This window comes from Podarcis melisellensis (genome assembly GCF_964234715.1).
Source record: "Podarcis melisellensis genome assembly, chromosome: 1".
NCBI lineage: Eukaryota > Metazoa > Chordata > Lepidosauria > Squamata > Lacertidae > Podarcis > Podarcis melisellensis.
Window position 1 is genome coordinate 71,624,728 of NC_138528.1, and position 10,872 is coordinate 71,635,599.

The 10,872-nt window shown below is 43.2% G+C and overlaps 1 protein-coding gene across 5 annotated transcripts in view; it reads right to left on the bottom strand.

Moving 5' to 3' along the window:
- Positions 1-10,780, bottom strand: part of SERGEF (secretion regulating guanine nucleotide exchange factor) — a 120,477-nt gene extending 109,697 nt beyond the window's left edge. For 4 of the 5 annotated variants that reach the window (XM_081904225.1, XM_081904226.1, XM_081904227.1 and 1 more), the window contains exons 1-8: positions 10,676-10,780; positions 7,223-7,361; positions 6,258-6,413; positions 5,687-5,781; positions 5,385-5,445; positions 3,767-3,880; positions 943-1,005; positions 16-174 (exon numbers count right to left, since the gene is read on the bottom strand). In XM_081904225.1, coding sequence (XP_081760351.1) covers positions 16-174; positions 943-1,005; positions 3,767-3,880; positions 5,385-5,445; positions 5,687-5,781; positions 6,258-6,413; positions 7,223-7,361; positions 10,676-10,720 — 832 coding nt within the window. In that variant the 5' untranslated portion in view covers positions 10,721-10,780. Of the gene's footprint in view, positions 1-15; positions 175-942; positions 1,006-3,766; positions 3,881-5,384; positions 5,446-5,686; positions 5,782-6,257; positions 6,414-7,222; positions 7,362-10,337; positions 10,595-10,675 lie in introns of those variants that run through there. The other variant, XM_081904228.1, reaches the window with a different exon arrangement.
- Positions 10,781-10,872: the final 92 nt, after the last annotated feature.

Consider the following 10,872-nt stretch of genomic DNA (forward strand, 5'->3'; position numbering starts at 1 on the left):
CAGTTGATGTCCTACCTGTCTGTGCCACCATGTGCGTCCATCCATTCCAGACTCTTCTGACCTTTTCGCCCCCAAAATAGTGGGTTTCTATCTTCTGGGGTTTCAAAAGAAAATCATCTTTGCTCACTAACTGCTTGTGTCTGTTGCTCCCCCAAACATATAACTCTCCTTCATCTTAAAGAAGAAAAGGAACATATTAAAAAAAAGGAAGTTAAAGGACACAAAAATGTTGACTAAATGTCATTTTACAGTTGCACATCTGTTCTCTGTCTAGTCTTTGAAACAGATGAACAAACATTATAAGAAAAGTAATGCACTCAGTTTTTTAAAGTGGCAACAGACTCTACAAGCACAAAAAGCATATACAGCGGTGCCTCGCAAGACGAAAATAATCCGTTCCGCGATTCTCTTCGTCTAGCGGTTTTTTCGTCTTGCGAAGCAAGCCCATTGACAGCTTAGCGGATTAGCGCTACAGCTGTCAAGCGGCTTCCAGCGATCAGCTGTTAAGCGGTTTATCAGCGGAACAGCTGATAAGCGGCTTAGCGGCTTAAGAAAAGGGCAAAAAAAGCAAAAACAACCCACGGGGGGATGCAAGATTTTTTTCGTCTTGCGAAGCAACCCCATAGGGAAATTCATTTTGCGAAGCGCCTCCAAAACGGAAAACCCTTTCGTCTAGCGGGTTTTTCGTCTTGCGAGGCGTTCGTCTTGCGGGGCACCACTGTATTTCTGTGTATACAACTAGAGCTTCAACTTAATTCTCTATGCAATACATGAGCAGGAAGCATGTTATGAGGGCAGCTAGATTAAATCTGAACAAAAACGGGGACACACATCTTACAGGAAAGGGGATGAACTAGTCTCAGAGACAAAATATTTTTCATGGTTCAACAGACAGACTTCACTTTGTCCAAAGCTACAGCCAACCAAACAAAAGAAACTCACCTGTGAGTGATGTGACATGATGCGACCCAGAAGTGATGCTCTTTACTTTGATGTTTTCTAGACCTAGGACAATAACCCATTATTTTCTGTTAGCTGGAGAGGGATACTTCCTTTTAGAAAGGCCCTTTGCAATACAGAATGCCACAACACAACACACAGCTGCATAAGAAAGCTAACGAAAGCTGTTTGTGCAGGCTCTTTGGGAAGCTACTTGGGCCATGTCAGGTTACTACCTCCCCAACTAATTTTATAGATCAGAGCTCATCTATATGCATCTAAGATATTAAAGAAAAGAGAAGGGGGACCACTAACAAATGGAAGAACTTTCAACAACCATGGGGTGGTTAATTAGGCTATCAGAGAAGAGTACAAGGCCACAGGGAGAGAACAACACTGCCAAGAGGAGAGAGAGAGAGAGAGAGGTGTGGATGAGCTAAGGAACATATTGTTACTGTGCAGAGCCTAATAATGTAAACAGACCTAAAATACATTTTGATTTGGCTTATTATTCTGCACTCCACAAAACGGGAAAGGGGAAAGGGTTGCAAGTTTTTTGGGTACTGGCTCTTAACTGGTGCATTCAGCAGCTGCAAGCCACAATGGACAGTGGATAGTTCAATGGGCTAACAGCAATCAGTGTCGAGGAAGCAGGGAAGGGATCGTAATGCTTAAAACATTCCCAACAGAAGGTATATTGTTCCCGAGCATACAACTGGCTCCCATTGCCAGCTTGGTCAAATGACCAGAACTCCCGTTCCTGGGCACAAGGAATAATGTCTCGAAGTGCCATCTGTGTGTTTATTACAGTGGTACCTCTGGTTACGAATGCTTCTGGTTACGCACACTGCAGGTTACAAGCTCTGCTAACCTGGAAGTAGCTGCTCCTGGTTACAAACTTTGCCGCGGGATGCGAGCAGAAATTGCGCACTAGAAGCATGTGCGCGAGAGCCACCATTAGCGAAAGTGTGCCTCAGGATAAGAACGGTTTCCAGTTACAAACAGATTTCCGGAAGGGATTCAGTTCATAACCAGAGGTACCACTGTATATCTATTTCACCAGCTCCGCCTGATAACAAGAGTTTTCAAACAATGTTATTTGACAAAAGAGATTTGTGATGTAAACATCTTAACATAACCTCAAAGTACATGAGAAACTGTCAGACCAATTCCCAGCGTTAATAGATAGATAGATAGATAGATAGATAGATAGATAGATAGATTCTTTATTGTCATTACACAAGTGCAACATTGCACAAGTGCAACGAAATTGGATGCCATCCCTTAAAAAACAACAAAAGCAAAACAACAACAACAACCAAACAAACCACATTCCAGCCACACCCACACCCACACCCATCAAACTCCCAGGTCACACTATCGAGTTACAGCATTCAAAAAGGCCACAGCTCTTGGATAGAAACTATTTTTCAGTCTATTTGTCCTTGACTTGATGTTTCTATATCTCCTGCCAGAAGGCAGTAGTGCAAACAGACTGTATCCCGGGTGAGATGAATCCTGCAGGATGTTGTTTGCTTTCCTAAGACAACGGGAACCGTACAGTTCTTCCAAAGATGGGAGAGGATGACCAATAATCCTTTGGGCTGTGGTTATGACCTTCTGGAGCACCTTCCTCTCCCTAGCTGTACAACTGGAGAACCAAGCACAAATACAGTATGTGAGAATGCTCTCTATGGAGCCTCGATAGAAGGAAACCAGCAGTCTCTCACTCAGATTGTTCTTCTTTAAAAGTCTGAGGAAATAAATTCTCTGCTGGGCCTTCTTCACCAGAGCAGTGGTATTTGCGCTCCAAGTCATGCCCTGATCGATAGTCACTCCCAAAAACCTGAATTCCGCCACCCTCTCCACCCGTTCCCCGTTGATATACAAGGGCTGAATGTCCGCCTTTTTTTTCCTGTAATCCACCACCAATTCCTTGGTCTTATTTTTTTTTATTTTATTTTTTTTTATTTTATTTTTATTTTATTTTATTTTATTTTATTTTAACTGCTGTAAGAATAAATCCATATTTCCAGTTTTCTCTTCTTGAGACAAAGACAAATATGTGTTTTGTATCTTGTTCCTGACAAAGAGGAACCTGAAGGCCAGGATAGGGTGCAAACTATCTATTTCTTCATTCACCATTTGTTTCCCACGGTTTCTCTTTTCCCTCCATTCCTCTCCTTTCTCCCTCTGACTGAGGCCCTCCGGGGGAAAACTTCTGAAAAATCCAACTGGGAAGGGACTGTACTTATACAGATTGCAACATACTTCTCTTCTTCAGAAAAGAAAGCAAATAAATTGAGATTCAAAATTTGTTTCCTAGTGGATTCTTCTTAGATCATGTTGCACAAGTTTTATGTCAACGACAGTAGGTTCCAGTTAGTTTCCAGGACCAATTCAAGGTGCTGGTGCTTACTGATAAAAGCTTATATGGCGAGAAGCATTACAACAATAATAATAAAGACAGTTCAAGATCAACATCCAAAAGTTCACCATTAAAACACTACATCTGACTCTCTCTGTGGCTGGGCATTCTCTGGGCTGAGTAATGTGTTCTGCAAAAAGACAGAGTCTCATGTGCCAAGTATATGGCTGGGGTTTGTGTTTGGGCTGATTGGGAATGGAATTAGAGAGTGCTAAGGGAATGCGATACATGCTATTACAGCAACAACAAAGCAGCATCTGAGGACTTAGGAGTGGAGTGATCAGTATCATTGGGTATAGCCACAAATAATGGCTGGCTACTAAGGCAAGCCAAAATTTGTGGGCCCCTTGCTTGCACATGACATGCTTGATCCATACCTTAAATATTTAGATAACAAACCTGTTACTTTGCAAGGCTCTTTAGCCCTCCAAAAAGATGGAACCATCTGTCCTTGGCATGCCCGCTTCGCCTGAGATGCCATGCCAACTCCCCACTGGAAGACTGAACCATTTTCTTTTCAGCATGTACATGCAAAAGAAAAATGAAATATTCATGTTAAAGGCTATTCCCCTGCTAAAAGACATTGGGTGGGGGGGTGTTACTATTTTTACTAATGCAAATATTAACCTGGAAAACGTTAACACATAAATTATAGAATAACAAAACAATCTAGCAGGAGAAATTCTCAACGCCCCAAATAACAGTACGCTAGGTTCAAAACAACGTCACGCATCTAGTTTTTAAGGTGTACATTAATATATTAAGCAGATACCTCATGTAATAAATGAATAAGGCCAATGTTTATTACACACATAGACGGAGCTGCAATTAGCTGCAGCTTCCTGGAGATTTGGTGGCAGATTCAGGTTTGTTGTTGTTTAGTCGTTTGGTCGTGTCCGACTCTTCGTGACCCCATGGACCAGAGCACACCAGGCACCTCTGTCCTCCACTACCTCCCGCAGTTTGGTCAAACTCATGCTGGTAACCTCGAAAACACTATCCAACCATCTCGTCCTCTGTCACCCCCTTCTCCTTGTGCCCTCCATCTTTCCCAACATCAGGGTCTTTTCCAGGGAGTCTTCTCTTCTCATGAGGTGGCCAAAGTACTGGAGCCTCAGCTTCACGATCTGTCCTTCCAGTGAGCACTCAGGGCTGATTTCCTTAAGAATGGATGCGTTTGATCTTCTTGCAGTCCATGGGACTCTCAAGAGTCTTCTCCAGCACCATAATTCAAAAGCATCAATTCTTCGGCGATCAGCCTTCTTTATGGTCCAGCTCTCACTTCCATAGATTCAGGTTTGCCCCTCTGTAATTTGTGAAACGGTTGTAAGCTTCTCAAGAGTCCAGGAAATAATGTCATAAACCACAGGAGAAACTTGCATGGAATTTGCTGACCGGCCATTTGCACTTATTTGGTAATTATGACAAAGCTCTGCCAGTTGAAGATTCTCTCTGTGACTGTGCCTTATCAATCACTCCTTAAGTGATGATGACAAGCCCATGTACACTTATGACACTTATTGAAGCTATGTATACCAAGGTGACCTGCAAACCCAAGGGGCCCTCCTAATGCAGAGGTGGGGAACCTCAGGCCTGGGGACCAGATGTGGTCCTCTAGGCCTCTCTGTCTGGCTCTTGGGGGAAAACCCACAGCCAAATATGCACCACTACCTCAGACACTCTACTAGGGCTTGCATGGTGTCAGAAACTATGTCGCTATCAGGCCTTCCTAATTAATTTACTAACTACCATGAAATATCAACCCACCCTGATGAGGAACAGTAGGGTAACAGCATGTGATTATAAGCAGGCTTCTAAGGTATATGAGACTGAGGTATTAGCCTGTCAGTGAATAACTGGGGATGAAGTATTTTTAATTGCTTCACAACTTCCTCTAAATCACATAACAATTAAAGCTGCGGATACAGACCCATCATCTGAGACAGTGTAACAGTTTTTATGTTGTTACATGGTTGCAACTTTCAGTAAGGAACTATGTACTGTATTAATAACTCACCAGTTACAGCTACTGCGTGTCTGAGCCCAGCAGCAACATTCACTACTTTGTCCTGTATAGTCTATGGAACAAGGAAGAAAAAACATATTTACATTCTCTTTGACAACTCTACAATACAGAACAATATTTTTTAGCCATGCTATTGAAATTTTCAGAACCGATTAATGAACGTGTAGTCCAGCATGTATGATACAAAGAAAACATCAAAAGCTGCTGATCCACAATGAAGTGGCATATGGAAGGAATCATCATGCAACTGGGCATAATGGTGAATTTAAATGTTTGTGCTGATGGCACCTCACCTTAATTTTCTGTGGGACAGCATTTCCTCCTGAGGCATCAGGAACTCCGAGTTGTCCAAAAGAATGAGACCCACAAGATAACACCTGACCATTTCCTGCAAGATAGAACAGCACTGGAAATCTTCACATTTCTATTGTTTACCTCAAGGAGATACCTAGGGCACTGTAGTCCATTTCCCCACTAGTAAGAAACAGGTTCATTTTTATTAAAAGTCACATCTACGCCTCATTGATGGTGATGGAATAAGACTACTACTAACTTAAGACCCATTTACTTCCAAACTTTACTGGATCTGATCTTTACTACACAGTGCCCTATGAAACTAAGGCCATGGGGCAAGTGCAAGGTCAAGGCTAACTGTCTTGGCTAACAGCTCATTTTCTTAACCATTATGCTACAGCAGCACTCGACTGAATGCACAGTCTTCCATTTCCAAAAAGTCAACAATTTATAGCATTGTGATTTTACTTATAGCTCACTGTAAAGCTTTTGAACAGTTATGGAGACCTGGATAAAGCTTGGAGCTTTCACATCACGTAACACTTGTTTCCGCTTAGTTGCTAGATTTACCTGTAAGTATGATGGTAAAATCCCAGCCACAGGCAACCTGTACAACAGGACAACCAGACAGGGAAAGGCATAATGTAAAATGTTCCACATCTTCAGTATGACCAAGTCCCAACTGCCCATCTTTATTTTGGCCACATAAAAAGAGTTCTCCAGTGTCTGCAAAATGAACAAATACTATCAGGAACATATGCAAAATAAAAACATATGCATATTTTGACCCAATATTCACTGGCACTTTAAGACCCAATAATTATTTGTCCAGAAAACTTGAGGGAGTGTTCATACTAACAATGCACAGTCCTCTCTTTCTCACTTAAAGAACTGTACTCCAGAAATGACTGAAGCACTAGGCTAGTGATGGGGAACCTGTGATGCTCCAGATGTTGTCAGGCTCCAAGTCACACCATCCATTCACATGGTGAATGGAGCTTATAGGAGTCCAACAGCATCTGGAGGGGCACAGGTCCCTCATCCCGACACTAGGCAGTCCGAAGACAAAATGAATCACATTGGGGAACAACACTGAACGCTAGTTACGTCTCCAAGGCTTCAACTGGGGCCTTTCACTTTACAACTTAAACAGCACAAGCTCCGTGCTGAACAGCTAGGAGACCATCACAGATGCAGCCCCAGCACATGCAAAATCTGTTCCCAAAATAAGTCTCATGCAGATTTGTCCTAAATTAGCTCATTACCATTATTTGAGTCACTGAGTAGCTCATCAGCACCCTCCACACACACACACACACACAAAAGAAATGATGAAGAACAGCAAAGCAGCAAAAATCCAAAAACCTTATCCACCATTTGATGACATAAAGAGCATTTCATCATCTCATTTTAAAGAAAGATGGAAAGAGAAATTTAAGCAACCATGAAGTCGTATATGGGTATCAACAACAGAGTTAAAAAAATAAGTCTTGCAAGTATACTATGGGCAGGAAACAGAAATGCCAGTTTCTTACCAGTAACAATTACAGAATGCCCTCCTCCTCCAGTAATACTTGTGATGTTCTTCTGACTGCAGGGCAATTCTTTAAGGGCCTGGGGCAGGAGTACATCTTCTTTATGACCAAGACCCAGTTGTCCATAGCTGTTTGCTCCCTAAAGACATATAAGAAAAGCCCTGCTGGATCAGAACAAAGGCCCATCTAACCCAGCATCCTCTTCTCAGAGGGGCCAACTAGTTTCCTATAGGAAGCCCAGAAGCAGGACCTGAGGACAGTAGCAGTCTCCACACTCCTGATTCCCAGCAATTGGTATGGAGGCATCCTGTCCCCAACAGTAGAGGTAGAACATAGCCATGATGGCATGATAGCTTTGTCCCCCATCAGTTTGTCTAAACATCTTTTAAAGCCATCCAGGTTGGTGATCATTGCTACATCCATAGTTTAGCTATGTACTGCGTGATAAAATACTTCATTTTGTCTGTCCTGAATCTTCTAACATTCAGCTTCATTAGATGGCCTTGAGTTCTAGTATGAGAGAAGGAGAAAAAAAAATCTCCCTATCTACTCTCTCCACATCATGCAGATTCTGGTCTGCACGTTGTTGCATTGAAAGGAAATCCTTCAAAGTTTAATGGTATGAGCAGTGGCAGTACTGAGACCCAACCACTCTTTTTTTAAAAAAATAAATCAATAATAAGGATGAAAAAGTACCGTAATTAATTGAAATTATACATGGAAGGAGACTTGCCTGAAGCAATTCTAACTGTTGCACTATCCTGCAAAGGGTTTGACATAATCATTCCAAGTGTAGCATCAGAAAGATATTTTTTTTTTACAGCAGTCCTGTACACTTCTGTCCTTTGCAGCGGAGGATTTTACAGTCTCCTGGACTCAGGAAGTCAATGGTGCAAATCAGTCTAGACCTTATTGTAACATAAGTCTCATTAGAACCACTAGCCCTTGGGCTTTCTCCCCCGGGAGAGAGCTCTATCTTTTAAAATTCTTGCCAATGGCACTTTTGAATGGCTAAGTATATGTGAATTTCATATTCAACTACCCCCCCCCCCAGTTGGAAGCATAAAACTGGCAGGCATCTGTTCGATCCGGCTGTTACTTGGAAGCAAGTCACATCAATTTCATTGAAGGGTACTTCTGAAAAATAATTTCAGGATCCAATACACATATATTTTACAACATCCATCCATTACTTTTACAATGAAATGTCATTATGTGTTATCCAGCAAGACAAATCTTGGCCACCTTAGGGCATTTCCATATGTCATCCTAAGAAGTATTTCTGAAGTCATATAAATGCTGCTAATGAGATATAATTTGGAAGTGGGGGAAACATATGCACATCCCAGCCATCTCAGGTTTTGCATATGTCTTCAGGGCCAACTTTTTTTTAAAAGCTGATTTAAGCCTGTCTGCAAAGTTTCATATCTGATACAGAAAAACTGTTTAATAAGAACCACAAGTCTTAACAGCTTGCTTTGACATGTGGTTATAATCCTGGCTTTTTTGCACATTGAGAAATATTTATGCTCTCTGAAACAGACTAGCTGCTCAAAGAGTAGAATAGAAGGCATTATATCCTGTAATATTTAGCCTTATTGGACAGCTGTGGCATGTGTGCAAACATGAAGTTAAAGCTAAGGAGGCAATGCTCAAAATTCTTTACCATTTCAATTCAGTTTGCTCAGCTCCACCAGAATTATACCTAGGCATGTCACATGCATTACTTATAGTACAGTAATGGCATGGGGAGAAGACTTTAGGGCAGACACCCACTCAGCAGAATGAGGACTCTGAAACACAAGGCTGGCTAGCCACATTTTTAAGTGAGGTAATACACATTGCCATCTGTTTATATTTCATCTGTCTGACAAGATCAAGGTGGCACATGGTCTTCCCCTTCACCATTTTATTTTAACAGCAACCCTGTAGATTAGGCTGTGAAATGGTGGCTAGATTCATGGCTAAGATTCATGGAGATTCAAAACTTACTCTCCCAGATCTTATTGGAATACTCGCCTAACAACTATACCAAGTGGGTAGGGACAGACAGCCGTGCTTAATTATTAAATTGGAGAATTTATCCATAAATCCACCTCCGATGACTTAGAAGCTCCGTTCTCCACAACGCACGGATATTAGCTAGGGTTAGGGGACTCACATTCCCAGAGACATGCTGCTGTTTATACCTCGAATTTCTAAGGGCAAATAAAAATGGCCTCTACTGTGGCAGATGGACAGACACCAAGGCCTAGCAAAACATTTTAATCACTCCCCACAAGCCGTGGGCAAAAGAACCAGGATGGGAGGGCCATGAAAATCTGAAGACACTTCCATCCCTGGGCAACAGGGAGCAGCATTGGCTTAAACACCTTACGGGGACTCAAGATTCACTTCAGTTATCTGAAGGGTCCTCCTCTCAGCAGGTGTGTTCTTCTTGGTGCTTGAGGGGTGTCTAAAGTGGATTTAAAACATAAACAAAGAGTTCCTAGTTCACGCTTGTGAGCAGTGGGCTCTGCTGTCTTCCCTGCAAGCAGAAGCTTATGCCTTTCGAAACAGGATGACTCAACAAGAGGCTTAGCTGTTCCAAGCGAGAGAATCTGGGGTGCCTTATGTGCAGGACCACAGTTAGGTTTGACAAAGCCCTAAGCTACTGAAGGGAATGGGGCCCTTTATATGTCCATCTGTCCTTTGTCAACAACAAATTGTCACTGTTTTTTGTGTTGAATATATGCTATATGGTAATTTATGGACCTAATAGGTATCTAAAACCAGTGATATTTTAGGGAGCAGACTAGCAGGCGGGGCCCATTACTTACACCATAGGAGCCTACACAACTCAAAACACTGTTGCTGTAGGTAGGTTTTACTTTGTTTTTTTATCTTATATTTTGGAAATGTGCATCCAGGTTTTTTTCCTTTTTGGGGGGGGGCAAAGAGTGGGGCCCTAAGCTATAGCTTGTTCAGCTTATACGTAAATGCGGCACTGCACGTGCGCCTAAAACGGCAGAGCTGAAGCCATGGAGCTTCGCCTGTTGGTTTGCTGCCTGTCACGCGACCCTGTCACAGAGCCTGCTCCCATTTTAGTTTTATTAAAGTGGGAGGGGGGAAACACCAAACAGCAAATCCGACTAGCGCCTTGCATATTTCGACGGGTCCTTTCAGAGACGGGGGTTTGCCAATAACATCCGTCAGGGCGGTGGAAGGGGAGAGCGAGGCTGGTGCGATGTGTGTGGGGAAACCATGTCAACAGCTCGATTCGAGCTCAAAGTAGCGTCGCCGGAGCCCGTGAAACTTATTTGCAGAGGACCGGCGCATTATCATCCCACCCGACCAGCAGTAAAGTGCAAAGAGCGGCCTCGCTCCGTTCTTCCTACCTCCCCGCCCGCCCTCCACATATGCCCGTAGGGCGGCTGCTTCCGCCCTTTTCCTGGCGCCGCCACAGGAACTTACCCAAGCGAACAGCGCCTGGGTCGGCTCCTCGCGCACAGCGTCCATAACGTCGCAAAAGGGGAGGAGCCACTCCCGGAAGCAGCCATGGATCTCGCCTCAGGCCGCCCGCACTGACGTCAGAAGTGGGCGTGATCGGCGTTTCCCCGCACCTTTGCAGTCGGGCTCTGATTGGTGGGAGCGGAAATACCGCGCGCCTT